Source organism: Pongo abelii, chromosome 5 (genome assembly GCF_028885655.2).
Source record: "Pongo abelii isolate AG06213 chromosome 5, NHGRI_mPonAbe1-v2.0_pri, whole genome shotgun sequence".
NCBI classification, from domain to species: Eukaryota; Metazoa; Chordata; class Mammalia; order Primates; family Hominidae; genus Pongo; species Pongo abelii.
The window spans coordinates 117,853,749-117,873,085 of record NC_071990.2 but is presented as its reverse complement, the minus strand read 5'-3'; the positions used below and the strand labels follow the sequence as shown (position 1 = coordinate 117,873,085).

The 19,337-nt window shown below is 38.0% G+C and overlaps 1 protein-coding gene across 4 annotated transcripts in view; it reads right to left on the bottom strand.

Moving 5' to 3' along the window:
- Positions 1-3,161: 3,161 nt before the first annotated feature.
- The window catches only part of RSPH4A (radial spoke head component 4A), a 37,452-nt gene continuing 21,276 nt past the window's right edge, over positions 3,162-19,337 (bottom strand). Inside the window, exons 4-9 of one of the 4 annotated variants that reach the window (XM_054558072.2) lie at positions 18,445-19,155; positions 12,727-12,961; positions 7,398-8,129; positions 6,077-6,212; positions 5,247-5,364; positions 3,162-3,411 (exon numbers count right to left, since the gene is read on the bottom strand). In XM_054558072.2, coding sequence (XP_054414047.2) covers positions 3,177-3,411; positions 5,247-5,364; positions 6,077-6,212; positions 7,398-8,129; positions 12,727-12,961; positions 18,445-19,130 — 2,142 coding nt within the window. In that variant the 5' untranslated portion in view covers positions 19,131-19,155 and the 3' untranslated portion in view covers positions 3,162-3,176. Of the gene's footprint in view, positions 3,412-5,246; positions 5,365-6,076; positions 6,213-6,696; positions 6,828-7,397; positions 8,130-12,726; positions 12,962-18,444; positions 19,300-19,337 lie in introns of those variants that run through there. The other 3 variants (XM_002817275.5, XM_054558073.2, XR_008526394.2) reach the window with 3 other exon arrangements.

The following is a 19,337-nucleotide window of genomic DNA, read 5'->3' as shown; positions in this document are numbered from 1 at the left end:
GATTTTGTTTTTCTTATCTATGTTTTGGAAACCAGTTTTATTTTATAGCTGTAAGCTAATATGCATTGGGTCCTTACTTTTGTTAGGTACTCTTAGTATGTTACATATATTACTTAGTTTAATCTTCAGAATAGTTCTGTGAGACAAGTACTATTATTAGCCCCATGAAGAAGCAAGCTAAAGCCCTGAGAGGTTAGTAATTTGCCCAAGAAAATAATCTTGATCCAGGGTATGAACCTAGGCTATCTCACTTCCAACCAAACTCTTAGCATTAAACGATTTGGCTGTCTTCCGTTAGAGAACATATATAATAAAATTTTTCCTCACTGCTTAGAGATAATATTTAACAGGCATAGTTCTATAAACAAGGATTTGCATTTGTTAAGTGTTTATACTAACTATACAACTGTGATTTAGCATCTTGTGTTTAATGTGTTCCATAGAAAAGAAACTTTCCACTTCTTGTTGGACATGCCACGTGTGGTTGCAACCAAGAATCCTGGCCAATGTAATTCATCAAAAAATTACCAGAAGCTCAGTCCATGGGTAGAACTTAGCTGGAACCAAGCCAACTGTGGAAACTAGAATATGGTCTAATTTATAGAAGGAACAATCTGGTTAGGAGCCCGTAATTTAGATCCCAGAGAGGCTACATCTGATTGGCATGAGACTATCTAATGGGACAGAGGCAGTTCCTCAAAAGGAAATCAGGGTAGGTAATGAAATGGATATTAAGCAACACAAAAGAACATGTCTACTATGTCATGAAAAAATGAATAAGCCAATATGAATGAAGTTTTGTGAATTTTAGGTATGCCAACAAAGACTGAAAGTTGCACTTCAAGAATGAAATATTGCCAGTTTAATTCTGGAAACCATCTTTCCTAATGTTCTGTCCTTCAGACTGGTAACCAGTTTTCTTTTTTTTTTTTTTTTTTTGAGACATGGTCTTGCTCTGTCACGCAGGCTGGAGTGCAGTGGCACGATCATAGCTCACTTGACCTCCTGGGCTCAAGCGATCCTCCCACCTCAGCCACCAGGTGCAGTTTTCTACTTTATATCCACTTGCAGTTATCCTGGGTTTTTTGTTTTTTTGTTTGTTTGTTTTTGTTTTTGAGACGGAGTTTCATTTTGTTGCCCAGGCTGGAGCTGGAGTGCCAATGGCGCGATCTTGGCTCACTGCAGCCTCCACCTCCCAGGTTCAAGTGATTCTCCTTCCTCAGCCTCACGAGTAGCTGGGATTACAGGCATGCGCCATGACACCCGACTGATGTTTGTATTTTTAGTAGAGACGAGGTTTTGCCACGTTGGCCAGGCTGGTCTCGAACTCCTGACCTCAGGTGATCCACCCGCCTTGGCCTCCCAAAGTGCTGGGATTATAGGTGTGAGCCACTGTGTTACCTAGATAATGTGATAACCTCCTAACTGGTCTCCTTGTCTCAAGTCTGGATTCTCTCTCATCCATCTACACTGTAGCCAAAATGTTCTTAAATACAAATATTTGTGTGACTTTCTAGTGTAATCCTCTTCACTGTTCGTGGGTAAAATCCAGACTTCCACACACTCTAGCCCCTCTTTGCCTCTGCAGGCTCATCGCTCACCACTTCTTGCGGTTGAAATTTCATTCCTTTCAGCCAAAAGTCCTTTGTCAGGGTGCAGCTGATGCCACCAAGAACCTTCTCCCATAGCACTCCACCTGGTGGCTCTTAGAAGTGCTTCCTGACTTGCTGAAGTCTGAATTCAGTGTACCCTGTAAGTGTTTGACAACAATGTTACTCCAGGTGCAGATCTGTGATCTGCAAACTGAAGGTCTGTGGCAAGGTAAGTACAGACGTTGAGAACTGCTGTGTCATTTTATTTTTAAAAAACAACAGTAATGGATTGGAATTATTTTTTAACTTACCCAAATTCTGTTACCGTAGAATTTGAGAAGCACTGTTCTGTGTTACCTGTAATATTTGTATCACAATACTTGCTAAATTGCAATTGATTTTACATTTTTATTTACCTTTTTATAGTTCTCTCTTCAATGAAAGCTCTATGATTTCAAGAGTAGTGCCTAGTTTTTAGTAATAGCCACAGGTATATCTGGTACATATAGGACTTAAAAATGCTTTTTTAGTGAGGGAAAATAATGTTTTAGAGAAGTAGTGCTAGAAAATATAAGTCAAGTCTCTGGCTATCTCCAGCTAACCATATCTGTGCAAAGCAAATCATTTTTCCCTAATCAGTTCAAATCAATTTCTGTAGGATGAAAGAGGAGTCTGAGAAGACTTTTGGAGAAGTAACAAAAGAGTTCAAAATTTACCAGCCTGGTTAACATGGTGAAACCCCGTTTCTACTAAAAATACAAAAAAAGCCAGGCGTAGTGGTGCGCACCTGTAGTCCCAGCTACTCAGAAGGCTGAGGCAGGAGAAACGCTTGAACCCGGGAGGCAGAGGTGGCAGTGAGCCGAGATCGCACTACTGCACTCTAGCCTGGCGACAGAGACTCCGTCTCAAAAAAAAAAAAAAATTTTTGAGTGTTCCTACAGTTTTAAGCAGGTGACAGAATTATGATACTATCTCAAGCAGGAAAAATGAATATATATGCTATACAGTGTTTGCACACAATATCACACTCTGCACCATAGGTAATTACAAAGGTTTAAGAATACATGCTGAGATCAGTTCTTACAAAGGTTAAGAATACATTACTCTAGTGACTATCAATATTTTTTGTCTTCATACCCCTTGACACTCTTAGAAAAGTATTGATGTTTCCAAGAATTTCCTGTGGGTTATATCTTCCAGTGTTTGTCGTATTACAAATTAAACCTGAGACCATTTATTTATTTATTTGAATTGTTTTACCTCACCTGGACCATGTGAAACCTGAGCCCTTTTAAAAACAAGAATGTACAAGCACATATTCCATTATCCATAACCCTCAGAACAATTATGTGATTGCATGTTATTTAGCCTCTGGAAAATCCCGTGAGTATCTTTTAATAAAAATGCTAATATTTCTACCTATGAAATTTCAAGCTTGATATTTTCAAGATTGACATTTTGCAGTTGAATAATTTCTTACATATGTATGTATATACACACATACACAGAAAAGTGTAAAATTAGTCCCATATAAGGGGTGTGTGTGTATCAGTGTCACATAAAACCAGGCTAATTTTATGTTTATTAGTCATAATCATCTTCCTCATCTTCATCTTCCTCAGATTCTTCATTCTCAGCTGCGAGTAGAACTGCTTCTTGTGCAGCCCTGAAAGCCTGCTCCTCCTCCACACTAGGATCATCCATTTCTGTAATTTCTGGTCCACTGGGGTATTCTTGATAAACTGGTGGTGGAACTGGGGGTGTATAATTGTCTGGACTATACTTATGACCCCAGCCTATGTAGAAATTTTCAAACTTTCTATAAGTAAAAAAAAAAAAAGAAAAAAGAAAAAAAGATTATATAATTTCTCAGAAAAAATTGACCCTTCTGTAATAATAAAGTGCTTAGAATATCATGGTCCTATAATTTAAAAAAGCAATACATGTAAAATGCTAGAAGTGAAATATTCCTCAATGATTCTTCTACCACAGGGAATTGTTTTCATCCAAACTGCTTAAGCTGGTTAAAAAAAAAAACCATGGGGCCAGACACTGTTAAAATGTACCCTACACCTAGACCACAATCCAAAGCCTTTCTTCCTTCAATTATTTTCAGGGGAGGAAAAAAAAGTTACTACCTTCCACAAAGTTAGAAAGATTTAAAAATAACTAACCGTGCAAACTCTTGGTTGGGCAAGGAGTTGGGCTTGTGGTTAGAAACCTATGTGTTACTTTTTTTAGGCATGACCATAGGCAATCACAGTTTACCTGGCACATCAGACTTGGAGTACAATGCATTGCTGTCTTTACGGGAAGTTGCAGTCAAGGACACTGGCCCCTTTGGCTAGTCATGCTCTTCAGTGTTTGCATTCCTAGACCAGGTGCTTCTGTTCCTAGGTCTCTTTATCTGAGGCCTTCAGCAGAGGCCTTTCCAGCCCTTCCTTTCTCTGCTCTCTGTGCTCAGCACTTTTTCACTTCTAGCCCTCTCATCCTCCTCTTGGTCTCCAGGTCTGTAAAACTGCAGGAGCCGTTTGAGGATTCCCTTGTCAATGAGATGACCCCAGCACCTCCACATCTATGATAGCCATATCTGTTCTGATCCACCTGACTCTCCACTAGAGGGCCATTCCATGGGGGAAAATGGAACAGTGGGATGTCAAAGCTTTCTCTTGCTTATACTATCACAGTAAATGATTAAAGGCTTAACTCTCATTTTTAGCCTGTTGTTGCTTTAATGGCTACTCTAACACCTGGCCGCTCAGCTTTCTCTCCAGATAAGCTAAGCTTCTGACACTGGGTTATTAGGAAAGAAATGGAAACATAAGACAAATAGAAGTATATGTTCTAGGTGAGGGATAAAATGATTTTTAGTGTCCTCTTGATCTTCATTCCTTTGAAAGTGACAGCCTAAATAAAGCATATTTTAATTATCTTTTATCAAGATTTCCAACAAAAATGATCTGAGATTTAAACTAAACACTGCTTAGAAATACCTCCATTAATCTACTAAGTGAATAAGTCATTACCCAAATAATCATTGATGAAAAACTATATTTTATTGCAACAAATTGGATAATTAAAATGAAAAGGTAGAAGTCCAAATTACTGCTTAATGTCCTGAATTTGATGTTTTATTGTGTATCACAGATGTTATTTTAATAAATTTTATGCCACACACACATAATATGCCAACGATGAGTTAAAACGACAGTAGCAGCTGGGCATGGTGGCTCAAACATATAATCCCAGCACTTTGGGAGGCCGAGGCGGGGTGGATAATGAGATCAGGGGTTCAAGACCAGCCTGGCCAACGTGGTGAAACCTTGTCTCTACTAAAAAAAAAAAAATTAAATAAATAAATACAAAAATTAGCTGGGCATGGTGGTGCATGCCTGTAATCCCAGCTACTGGGAAGGCTGAGGCAGGAGAATGGCTTGAACCCAGGAGGCGGAGGTTGCAGTGAGCCAAGATCATGCCACTGCACTCCAGCCTGGGTGACAGAGCAAGACTCTGTCTCAAAAAAAAAAAAAAGAAAAGAAAAAAAAAACAAAAAACAAAGAAACAACGATAGTAGCTTAACATTCTAGTGGTTATTTATAATTTCCAGAGCTTAACTAATCACAGAAATGGCTTTGTAAGTGGTCAGATACTTACTTGCCATTGGAGAAGGCATATGCTCCAGGCCAAAGGTTGGATTGAAGGACTGCAATAGCATATTGTGGAATGAGATTTGAGGATAACCGTGTTGTCCAGGGGGGTATATTCTGAATCTCTGGAACCCAAAGAGAAATGCAAAAGCTTAATTCCTAACTAGACAAGAATCTACTGTGTAAGCTATTTTTATAAATCCACACACACAGATACACACATACTTGATATAGAAAGAAAAAAGAGCAGCAGCTTAACAAAATCAGGAGGGTACTTCATGAATGTTTTGGAACAATGGAATTTGAAATATACATCTCCATTTTTGCAACCAAGACAAGAAGTTTTATTAAGGGAAAGGAGGCTTATATGATAGAGTGAGTAATATTTGATGGCCCAATGAAAGGTACATCATTAATATGAATAAGATCAAGGGTTGCAAGCACAAATACTCCAAAACTGAAGGGAAAGAAACAAGAATATAGGAATGAGAGTAGAGTTTTTAAAAACCAGGACCAAGAATATTTACGTCATTTGTTTATGGTCTGCAAAATGCAAGACAAGAATAATAAAGGAGACAATTGTCAGCATTTCCAGAAAGCGCTACAGCCAACTTATGTTTCCTGTCTGCATGACTTCTTCAACCTCTGTCAGAGAACATTGATGTGGCCAGCTACATTCTTCACTCCCTATCATCCCAGAACATGAATGGGAAGAGGATGAGACCTTGGCTCCTGTCCACTTTTTAGAGCTTTCCGACTCTCATATTTACTATATAATGCACACAGTATATTATATTGTTTGTGTGTCTGTGTGTGATAATAGTTATATAAAATAACCTAAATCTTCAGAGATTGGTGTCAAAAGAGGAGGCCCCACTTCTTGTTCTATGTAGTCAGTCTCTTCTTTTTCTTCATCTTCTTCCTCTTCTTCTTCTTCATTTTTTTGTATGGAGTTGAACCAATTACAGCGACCCTGGGAATGAATGTTGCAAGATTTAGTAGTCTAACGGGGACCTTAAAATTTCAAAATATTCATTTGAATTGATCAGGATGAAGTGTCACTCTGTGGGAATTTAATCAATTATTCATTCATTCATTCTACATACATTTTCCAAGTGCTATTTTGATCTAGGTTGTTTCAAGGAAAGGACCGTGCTATTTATTTTAAGAATTTGCCAAATTCTTGAAGTCACAGAACGTGTATTTTAAAATTATCACTTACATTTTAAAATTAGCAGAACCTTAGTGAAAAAGGTAAGAGTGTATTTTACTGGTTTGTGGTAAATAATTTATGTGAGAGAGCTAAAGCTATTATGATGATTATTATTAACAATAACATTTAAATGTGGTAAGATTATGGAGGTTTAGGGTTTATAATGTCTCATTTAGTTAACTCTTATGTAGAGAAAGCTAAGAGTATCTCTTATCTAGATCAAAGTATAACAAAGATTTTCTACCTGCAGATGAGGTAATATAGCACGGGGGTTAAATGGATGCATGGGTCCATTCTGTGCAGCCTCACATCTGATTCTGTTCCTTATTACTTATGTTCCTTTTGTCACATTTCCTAAACTCTCAATTTCCTCATCTGAAAATTAATGATAATAATACTATTTCATGGGGTTGCTGTGAAGATTAAATCTTATACACACACACACTGCCCCCAACACACACACACCTGGCACAATAGGTGTTATATAACCACTATATAACTGTTTCCTTGTTTTTTGTTTTTGTTACAATCCCTTATTGTTCTTGGCATAAAAGCTACATGTATTATAGAGATAAAATTAAAGAACTATTTTCAAAATTAATGTACCCATCTATATTAAACATATAAAAAATTGAGTAATTTCAGAACACACAAATCTAAATCTGTACATCATCTGTCAAATGCTCCATGGAAGAATGTGTTTTATTTTCAAATAGAAAATAAAGTCTGTTTGGAGATCCCTGGGACCTTCAGTTATATAGACAATTATATAGACACTGGCAATTGTATATTACTCTGCATTTTTCGCTGTTTTTAATTATCTCTTTCCCTGCCTATTAAATAGAGTCCGAAGGCCTTTATTTTGTATGTCTTTGTGCATTATCGTGACAATTTAATGAATATTTGCCTAATTACCTGATAGATTGAGAATTGCAAAGCTCCTACCTGAGAGAGAATATGCTGTACATGATGAACCCAATTGGATAGGGATTCTACTAGATCAATCACTTGGATGCCTTCAAAATCAGGGTTTTCCTCAAAGCTATTTCGCCCACCTTCTACCTCTTCCTCCTCCTCTCCTTCCTCTTCACCAAACCGATAAAATCCTAGAGGACTGACGTGGGTTCCTGCTGAAATTCGGGCAATTTGCGCTCGTAAATAATTACTCTCATTTCCTGGGAAAGGTGGGTAGCTTATGATGGGAGCATCCAATCGCCCAGTGAAAAATTTCTTGATTTTTCTTGCAATAACAATTTGTGCAGGTATAACTGGTGGTAACTTCACCCATGGTCTTCCTGGTTCATTGCAAACAAAATAGACATATTTGTTGGCACCTGTTCTACTTTCTTCTTTTGGTATAGCCTGTGGGGCCTTGTAAAAGGACTTTGGTAATTCATCTTCCTCAGCTTCACTTTCTCCATTGTCCCTCTCTTCAGCTACATCTTCCTCTTCCACTTCCTCTTCATCTTCCCCCTCACGAAATTCCACTTCAGCTACAATATAATTCATTTCCAGACCCAAGATCTTTCCCCAGAAGCGGCATCTTTGGATTGGGTGGGTGTCAGTAAGCTGCTTGAGGGCAAGAAATATGCGGTATGTCTCATCTGTGCCCAAACCAACTCCAGCTTGTTCAAAATAAAAAGCTGACTCCATTACATTTGGAAGAGCGTTTTCTGCCTGGGGAAACAAATGCTGTGGTTAAAATTTATTGACAAGACAAATGCTTGCTTCCCTTGTCTTTTTTATGTATCTTGATATTCTACTTTCTCCACCACTTCTTTGACATTTCTCTCAAGATTTAGATCAAATTGGCTGGGCGCGGTGGTTCATGCCTGTAATCCAAGCACTTTGGGAGGCTGAGGCGGGTGGATCACCTGAGGTCAGGAGTTCGAGACCAGCCTGGCCAACATGGTGAGACCCCATCTCTACTAGAAATACAAAAGTTAGCTGGGCATGGTGGTGCGTGCCTGTAGTCCCAGCTACTTGGGAGGCTGAGCCAGGAGGATCACTTGAACCCGGGAGGCGGAGGTTGCAGTGAGCTATCGCACCACTGCATTCCAGCCTAGGGAAAAGAGCAAGACTCCATCTCAAAAAAACAAACAAAAAGATTTAGATCAAAGTACGATAATTCCTGAATTTCTGTTCTTCTCTCATTATTTATAAATGTAGCTTCTCTTGTATCTTATACTCATTAATGTATAATAGCTACCTTGTTTATGTGAATATCTTAGGTAGAGAAAGTTTAATAATTACTATGAATAATAAAAATTCAACATTCCTGTTTTATAAGAAATATTTAAGTGATTCCTTTACTATCCTAAAATAAGATGTAGAATAACTATGTACACATATATTTAGAACAAAATATGGTTTTACATATGTCTATATTACTATATATCTTTAAAAATAATAAACATTTATTAAGTGCATGGTTTTATAGGATCACTAAAAATTAATATAGTATCCTGTATAATGTAATGTATGGAATAAATAAAAGGAACATATAATAAAGTGCTCATATCTATACTTGAAGACATAATGTAGTCAGATGCTCCTCCTACTTATAATAAATTATTTTGAATTTAAAATAATGAGAAAAATAAAAAAATTCCACAAAAGAAATACAGAGAAATGAATAAGCAGAGTCTCAAATGGACCATAGAAACACATTTGTGAAGGCTGGGCACGGTGGCTCACACCTGTAATCCCAGCACTTTGGGAGGCCAAGCCAGGCAGATCACAAGGTCAGTAGATCGAGACCATCCTGGCTAACACGGTGAAACCCCGTCTCTACTAAAAATACAAAAAGTTAGCCGGGCGTGGTGGGGAGCACCTGTAGTCCCAGCTACTCGGGAGGCTGAGGCAGGAGAATGGCGTGAACCTGGGAGGTGGAGCTTGTAGTGAGCCGAGATCGCGCCACTGCGCTCCAGCCTGGGCGACAGTCTCAAAAAAAAGAAAAAGAAAAAGAAAAAAAGAAACACATTTGTGAAAAAGTAGGAAAGAACTTCAACTATAGGTCAAGATAACTTGCAAGAGAAACCTTGACCCTCAAGATTAAGAACTTGAGAGCTCTGCTATTCTTACAAATGATATGCCCTTATAATTGTAGTGTCAAAATAAGTATAATGACTTTTTTAAATCCTCATCGCCTTGATGTAGGATTGCAAAAGTCTTTCCTTGACATTTGCTGTACCACTCACTCTTGATCCTACTTGGCCCTCTAGAGCTATTTCATCTTAAGTCTCTTTAATTGCTCCCTTATTTCTTGAGCTCCAAATGTTGATGTTGTCAAAATATCCTTCTCACTTATCGCATCTCTCAACACTTTATGCTTGGAAGAGTTTCTCTAACTCTGACTTTTCTCCCTTATTCTACACATATTTCTAGCCACTTCTGAGAAATTTCACTCGAGTATTCTAAAGATACCTCAGTTTAATATTTAATTCACATTTATCTCAAAGTTTTCTCTTTTTTCTGTATACTCTTTCTTCGCCAGTGACATCTCAGTTTCTCACACCAGAAAGTTCAGTCATCCTTGCTTCCTCTGACTCCCTTGACCTTCAGTATTTAAGTAGTTAGATTCCTATTGATTCTAGCACATAAAAATTTGTTGGCATTATTTCCTCCTCTTGTATTCATTTATACTGTATTAGTCACCATCCTCACTACTTGTGCTATAGCAGAAGGCTTCTAACGCTCTCCTCCTGGCCCCATTCTACCTTTCTTTTTTCATTATCTTTCATATTATGATCAGAGTTATCTTTCTAAACCAAAAGTCAGACCATGCTATTCTCTATTTAAAAACTTCTTACTGTTTACAAGAAAGAAGTTACTTATCAATGCACAAAGAACAGTTTGGCTTTAAGCACTGTGTTTGCTTCATTTCCATCACTCACTCCCTCAAACCCACACTCGACTTTTCCAAACATTAAATAATCTTTCCTAATTATTTTATTGTTCCTTTTTCTAAGAATTTAATTTCTAAGAGTCTTCACCTGGTGAACTCCTGCTTATCCTTCATGGCCTAAATGAAATATTACCTCCACTAAAAAGCCTTGCCCAATTGCCAATAGCAAAGTTAGTTGTTCCATTCTGTCATTTATCATGTTGTCAAAACAATATAATAACAATTGCTACTATTAAGTTCCTATTATAAGCCAAATCCTTTATATATACTACCTCTATCCTTCAGGGTTTTGCCACTTGGTTATCCTTAAGGCTTGGAAAGTTTAGCCTCTTGCTCAAAATCACACAACTAGCAAGCTAGTTGAACTAGGATTCTAGCTCAGATCTGGCTACCTCCAAAGCCCATGTTTACTCCATCATATGAGGCTGTCTCTTTATTGCACTAATCAAATGGCTTTCCAGTCTGTTTTGCCTTTCTCTAAATTGTAAGCAACTTAAAGTCAGAAAAGCCTTTTTCCCATGTATATCTCAGTACTTGGCATGCAGTAGTCACATTGTGTATGAATAAATGGGTGAATTAATAAATGAATGCTGAAGACTAAGCAAACGAATTCTGGTGTGGTCAAAGGCAGGAATAAAAATATGAACACTCTAAACATGTAAGTCAGGGACAGGTTGGTCATATAGCTCATATTTCAATGCATCAGAGAGACCTGTCTCTCTATCTGTTCCTGCATCTTTCTACTTCCTGAGGTGGAGCTTTTAATCTTCAGCTGATGACTCAGCTGTTCCAGGTTCTAAAGTCAATCTTATCCCTTGTTAGGAAGATGTATGGAATCTAGTTAAAGGGCCCAGGTCCCATGATCAAAACAGCTTATTTGTATTCTCACCCCATATCCTAGTTTTAGGATGCAAAGCCCTACCTTGTAATTCTGTGCCTATAAAGGGCACCCATTCTTACCCTGGAGTCTGAACTTTCTTTGATTAACTCCTGCATGATAATGCCTGCCTATCTACCTCATCTCCATATGCTGTTTGCTCCCAGACTCATCATCACTGGATATAGCTACATAACCAACTGCCACCTTGTTGAAACTGTCCAATGTCAACTCCTTGACACCTATCACCTGTTCCTTCTGTATGAGTACTACAGATCTTACTGCATCAGTTAGGTCTCTCCTCACAGGCTGCTTAGCCTAGAGAAAGCATCTACTGTCTCTCTTATCTTTTCCCTGACAGAGTGCTGTTTTGAAAATACCTTATTCCAAACATCAAATTTGAAAGTATATAGCCACATCTTAAATAATCTAGTGGTACAGAATATAAGTTCAGCAGATGTGTACAAATTACAAGTATATGAGTATTTAGGAAACAGAATAGCCAATATTATTTTGAAATATTTGAAGTTAAAATTTCTGTGATGTATAAGATTTTATTCTCTAATTATAGCTTTTTTCTATCTCTGTCACCAACTTTTTCTCCAAATATTTTCAAAATTTTGTCTATGAAGATTTTAAAAAGTATTTTACTCCTCTCCTCTTGTATTACGTCCCATTGATGTAATATACATAATATCAAGTCATAATATAAGGAGCTTGTCTTAGAAGAGAATACAAATGATATTAGAAGTGCTTCTAAATTTTCTAATAAACATGCAACTTGATTTAAAACCTGATTTTAATTATCTAACATTTATTCATTATTCAACAAATCTTTAGCAAAAAATAGCTATACATCCAGATCTGTACCAGGCACCTTGGAGAATACAAAATGTGAAGAAATCCTTTACTCTAATGTCAAGAAGCTTAGCATACAAACATGTAACAATCTGTTATAGCTTACAAAATACTAAAACACAGTATGAAAAAACAAGAAATCCCTAATCGAGGAAATGAGTAGTGTGAAATGAGTTTGACTAAAGAAGGCTTGAAGGTATTTTTAAAAACTAAGATGTAAATACTATGTAAGAAGCTATAAGGGCCAGGTGCAGTAGCTCACGCCTGTAATCCCAACATTCTGGGAGGTCAAGGTAGGCAAATCACTTGAGGTCGGGAGTTTGAGACCAGCTTGGCCAATATGGCAAAACCCCGTCTCTACTAAAAATATAAAAATTAGCTGGGCATGGTGGCACGTGCCTGAAGTCCCAGCTACTCAGGAGAATTGCTTGACCCTGAGAGGCAGCGGCTGCAGTGAGCCAAGATTGCGCCATTGTACTCCGAGCCTGGGAGCCTGTCTAAACAAAACAAAAAAACAAAACAAAACAAAACAAAAAGCTATAAAATACAGTTGGTATGAATTTAAAGCCACAGCCATTCATCCCAAATAAAATCCTAAGATTTAATTATTAAAATTTATAGTAGTGACTTACTATTTCATCTTCCAATTCTTGGTCAACTCCTTCCAAATGTCCCTGGAGAAAAAGAGCCTTTTGCTTTTCTGCTATTTCATATGTTGGAAGCAACTCATTCTCATTTTGGAGTGTATCAAATTTTTTACTAAAATGTGCCATCTTCACATCTTGGCTAATATTTTCAAAGATGTCAACAGCATTTTCAGGACGCTCATTTAATATCTTGGTCAACATATTAGAAAGATGATCATATCTATCCAAACAGAGAAAATTCCAGATAATATACATGTCAAGAGCATTTGAAGAAGCATTTTTCTTTGACATTTCTGGGGTCATTAGATAAATATAGACGTTAAATGAAAAAGAAAAAAACAAAAAATATATAGCTTAGGTCAATTAATAGGAAGTAGGCAATTATTGAACAACTATTTGCAGACTCAGCTTGTTTTTAAGGAACTTCAATAACTTGAAGTCTTCAGAGATTTTCAGAGGATAAACACTTAATGTAATTTCTACTATGCCAGAAACAACTTATCCTAGAGTTTTCCTTAGGAAATGATTGCAATATGATAAGGATGTTTAAGTTATTAAAGAAAAACATTTTAGAGCACGATACATATTCCACGTCAGGTAAATTTTCACATTTTATTTCTGAAATTACAATCTTTTGGTTATATATTTAAAAGTGATTAACATTATTTTTCACTGTTTATCATAACTTCTTTTCCATTCTCCTTCCCCTCCCCTAACCAAATCCAATTTGATTTCTAATCCTGTTGACTCTGTCTTTAAGATCTGTTCTCTTCCTTTCCATTTTATTTTTAAAGCCAATTGTCTACTTCAGTGCTTCTCAGACCATCTTGCATTTCATATTGTAACATCCACTTACACACAACAAAAAAGCCATTAAATATTACTTACCTTTATTGAAATGTGATATACTCTAATATTTTGTTCTATTCTATTAGAAACACTGCCCTAGATTTTTATTTCATAACTGAATTAGTGAAATTGCCTCTATCCTCTCAGTAATTCATTACATTTTATATATAACTGCTAGTGTTTGCTTTTTCAAATACCAGAATTACAAAGTGAATTTTAAGAGGCCAAAATGTCTGTCAAAGTGTCCTTGTGTCCTGTTAAAGTGCTTTTTTCTTGAGAAAAAAACTCCTCTGTTCAATGCGGAAATTTGTATAAATTCCTTCTCTGGTGGATACACATCGTATCTCTCCAACTTTGTTTCTAATTATTAGTTCAATTAGATGTTCTAATAAAAATTATTTTCATACATTTGCTAAGTTCTACCTGGGAGCTTTTGCTTGCTGTGAACCATATATATAATTTCTCTCAAAAAATAATTTAAAACTCCTTTCATTCTCAGGGACTTAGCACTTAAGTCATTCCCCAAAATCATCCTTCCCCAGTTCAGAGGAGTTCTTTCTGAGAACAATGATATGCTGCTCTGAAATTTTATACATTATATATTTCTTATTCAGCAACTATAGTATGTTCTTCACAGCCAAGCTTAGGATTTTATATATCTCCTCTCTTATTATAGTGAAACAAAATAAATAGTTGTTCAATAATTGTCTACTTTCTATTAATTGACCTAAGCTATATTTTTCATTTTTTCTTTTTCATTTAACATCTATATTTATTTAATGACCTCAGAAATGTCAAAGAAAAATATGTATATTATACGGGAGATCAATGTAAAGGGCAGTTAAAATATTATACAGTATTTGAAGAATATAAAATTCCTTCCTCAAATAATTCTTGTAAATGAACAGAAATGTTTTGACTAGGAGTTTCTTTAAAACTTCATCAAGCTTCCTTAATATTCATGCACTGTTGGAATCACGGAGAAGGCTGGGAGCTGTGGCTGCCTGTAATCCCAGCACTCTGGGAGCCTGAGGTGGGCGGACCACCTGAGGTCAGGAGTTTGAGACCAGCCTGGCCAACATGGTGAAACCCCACCTCTATTAAAAAAACAAAAATTAGTCAGGTGTGGTGGCAGGCATCTGTAATTCCAGCTACTTGGGAGGCTGAGTCAGGAAAATCACTTGAACCCGGGAGGTGGAGGTTGCAGTAAGCTGAGACTGTGCCACTGCACTCCAGCATGGGTGACAACGTGAGACTGTGTCTCAAAAAGAAAAGAAAAAGAAAACTCATGGAGAAGACTCCAGACTAAAAACACTGTTGGTTATCGGGCAATAGCTGGGTTAATAATGAAAGGGTTTGATTTGCTTCAGTAGCAGCTGTGGATGGCATCAAATCAGGGACTCTCCGTCCAAATTTTCATTTTATTTTTCAGGTTTCAATATAATATATATATGTGCTTTATTCAAGTCCACACCTGAAAATGCCTTTGTGTCAAATTATGAAATATATGTATTAGGTTTTAATTTACAATTATAGTTTTTTCTATTAGGGAGGAGTAATAATTTATTTTTAAAAAATGGAAGAAAAGGAGGAAGCAATTCTCTCCTATAGCCTGTTAGTTCAATGATGAAAAACCATTTTCAGATTCCATATTTCAGTCAAAGATTGTTTAAATTGCCATGAAAAATAGCTTTTATGGCTGTCAAATTAGATCTGCATATAAGAGATGGAGTTAAAGTAATCTTTTACTAAACAATTTTAAACTGCAGGCACTAAAGTACTTAGATGATAACAGTGAATATTATGGAAGATATTCACTTATTACCTCAGAAACAGCATTTGGAAATAAAATTAAATCTAGACATGTAAGTAATATCAATTATAAAATAATTCAATAAAGAAAATTTTATCATGTTTTCACATTCAGTTTTAAATTGTTAGTGAACTCACAAGTATTTGTAATGTGTTCCTTTGCAATTTTAGCAGTTTATAAATTCATGCTTGCTATCTAACATAGGGCATTATGACAAGAAGTTTATATCAAAAATTCAAGTAGAGTCCACTGTGGGGTAGCAAATTACATTCTTGCAGCTTAAGTAAATTGTAGTTTAAAATATTAACTAATAGGCCAGGCGTGGTGGCTGACGCCTGTAATCCTAACACTTTGGGAGGCCGAGGCAGGCAGATCACGAAGTCAAGAGATCAAGACCATCCTGGCTAACACGGTGAAACCTCGTCTCTACCAAAAATACAAAAAAATTAGCCATGCGTGGTGGCGGGCACCTGTAGTCCCAGCTACTCGGGAGGTTGAGGCAAGAGAATAGCGTGAACCTGGGAGGTGGAGCTTGCAGTGAGCCGAGATGGTGCTACTGCACTCCAGCCTGGGCAACAGAGCGAGATTCCATCTCAAAAAAAAAAAATTAACTAATAAATAATATTTCAAACTGATCTCACATTTCATGAGATTTCTCACATCATACATTATTTTTTTATTCCTTAGACTTTAAAATTATATCTCATATATCTTAAAGCCTAGTAATGCTGCAAATATTTGCCACATTGTAGATTCAGTAGGCATTTAATTAATATTTACTGATTAATCAGGAAGCACCCCAATAGATCATGGTGAGAATTTGGGAATTATGATTTATATACATCGGTTTTCATCCACAGTTTCTGACTCATAAGTCTCATACCGCTTTTCATTTATCCCCAAGATAGGCCTTAGAAACTAAAAGTATACTCTAATGTTTCTCCATGTCTGGCCATAATGAAATTCTCTAACCTACTTTGTCTGGTTGATGGTCATAAGACCCTCATTTCAAAAGAGGTCCTGCCCCTTATCAAGGAGGAAAGAATGCTCCACAGAGAGGCCAAGAAGAATCTGGTTAGGCCTTGCTGGGTTTCCCCACTCAGTCTACTAGCATTAGATTATACCCCTTTTCTAAGACACAGTCATCAATCATACCTATCCAATAACATATCCATAAAACACCCAAGAGAACAGGTTTAGGGGAGCATCTGATAGCTGAACACATGGAGGTTGCTGGAGGGTGGCCTTCCCAGAGAGGGCATGGAAACTTTGCACTCCTTCCCAAATACTTCTTCATATGCATCCTTTGTAATATCCTTTATAATAAACCAGTAATCATTAGTGTTTCCCTGAGTTCTGTGAGCCACTCTAGCAAATTAGTCAAACCCAAAGAGGGAGTTGTGGGATCCCTGGTTTATAGCTGGTTGGTCAGAAGCACAGGTTAATCAGCCTGGGGCTTGTGATTGGCATTGGAAGTGTGGGGCAGTCTTGTGGGATTGAGCCCTCAACCTGTGGGATCTGATGCTATCTCCAGGTGGATATGTCAGAATTGAATTGGAGGACACCTAGTTCGTGCCCACTGCAGAAGTGATTGCTTGCTTGTGGATAGGAAAACAGAACCCCAAACATTTTGTCACAGAAGTCTTCTGTGTTGAGGCTGGGTGCAGTGGCTTACACCTGTAATCCCAGTTACGCGGGAGGCTGAGGTAGAAGAATTGCTTGAACCCAGGAGGCAGAGGCTTCAGTGAGCTGAGATGGTGCCACTACACTCCAGCCTGGGCGACACAGCTGACTCCATCTCAAAACAAAGACAAAACCAACAGCAACAACAAGAAGTCTTCTATGTTGGTTGTTGTAGAGTGAGAGAATAGAAAAAGCATTCATTTCTTCTTAATTAATAGTTGCTAGCATTGTGCTACCACTAAGTATATAGTGGTATACAAAATTCAGAGTCCTTGCTCTCTGGGGGCCTGCAATCTAGTGGGAGAATCAGATATTAAAGTATAAGTCTATCTATCTCTCTGTATAAAAAATTATAAATGACATTAAATGCTATGAAGGAAAAGAATAATCTTTCTAGTAGTGTTCTATGGAAGTTGAGTTCTGAAGAATGAGGAGCCAGCCAGCCAAAGACTTAGAAAAGAAGCCTTCTGGGCAGAGGGAACAGCCATGGGGCTGGAGCTTAGTGATGGAGGGAGAGGTAAGAGTCGGTAAGTGTTGTCAGCCACTGGAATCTTGAGCAAATTAGGTTCTCCATGACTTGGTCTCTACATTTACAAAAACAAATGAGTTGTATTAGATGTTTTCCAAAAGCCCTTCTAGCCCTAAAATTCTATTGACCCCTCCTCCCCCCACATTATGTAACTCTGGAAGCAAAAATCTATAGAAATCTATACATGTCATAAGTTCTAAAATTAAAGCTATAATGGGATGGACAGAACATATGTAGACTATTGATCATCACATTTTAAGAGACTTGGATAAAATGGTATGTGTTCCAGGTGGCTTGTATAGTGACCAATTCTCCGAGTTTGCGAGGACTAAGGGGTTTCTTAGGATAAAGAACTTTCAGCGCTCAGCCAAACTGAGATGGTGGTCACCCTAGCACCGCCTGGGTTGGGAACTCAAAAGCCATGCAAGCAATAGCATCTACAGATGAGAGACATGTGATTGCTTTCACTGGTAGACAATTATTTTTCACAAGCATCCTGGAGAGATTCTTGGACTTTACGGTCTTTATGGTCTCTTTCAAGCCCGAGATTCCATAATTCCTAAGTTTTATTTTTTTGTGTGCCTAGGGTCTTTAAAGAAGCTCTGGAGGAAAAGGAAAAAAAAAAAGGTTAAGAAAAAGAAGGTATAAGAATCTCCATTAATGACCTGTTTTGAGTCATGTGATCCAGAGTTATGTCATTAACTCTCTTTTACTAATACAATCTTTCAAATATATTTTGATTCACCCACAGAAACACACTCTCACACAGAGATACTCACACAACCTCTTGCTTTGCCAAACTTTCATCTTTTTTCCCTCTGAGACTTACAGATTAAAGCCCGAATTGCTACTAGTCTTCAGCAGGTAAGCCTTAGCATTCTGAATGGTGATCTCAAGCATGCTGGGGGCCACTTCAGAGCCCCCAGGCGCCGGCTGCTGTAAATCATAGTCACTGTTTGAGTCTTCCTCCTGAAAAACGTCAAATCTCAGCTCTTTCTGTTTAGCGTTGTTATAGCTCACGTCCCTTCGTCCACACAGGTGGGGTTTGGGTTGCCGAGACTGTTGAAAGGTGTTTCCCTCTGACTGGCTTGTGTGATGATGAGGAGTTGATTCTCTTTTATCAGATGATTGTTCCAAAGGATCAGGATAAGGTGTCCTAGCTTCAGGAATCACACTCGTGGTCCTGTCTGACTGAGGTGGTGCCGCGAGGTCTTGTCTGGCCGGAGCCAGGGGAGAGGGAGTGGAAGAGGGCTCCCACGGAGAGACAGGAGCAGGTGATAATGTTTCTGGTCCCGCGGGGCCACCCAGAGGCGTCCTGGCTCTAGACTGCGGGCTCCAAGGACGGCTGCTTCGGGACTGGCGTCCAGTTTCTGGCCCCTGCTTCGCCTCCAAGGGCTCAGACGACTCAGGCTCAGAATATTGGGGAGAAGCTGCTGTCTTTCCGTCCCATGGCCGCCTTGTTTCCCCTAGTTCTTGGTTTTCTTTTTCTTGCTTCGGGGAGGTTGAGTCTTCCATGGAAGCAGTTCGAGAAAAAAATGTTCTGGATGAAAGGGACATGAAAATATGGAAGAAGGCAACTCAGTTAAGTTACTTTGCCGCGGTCTCTTAAGCGATTTCTGGGTACTGGTTGCTCTGTGAGTTGCTGCGTCCTATCTCCATAGCAACCCCAGGCCGGGTTCCTCTCAGAAAAACTCACCGCGCCTGTTGCCAGGATTCGAGGGC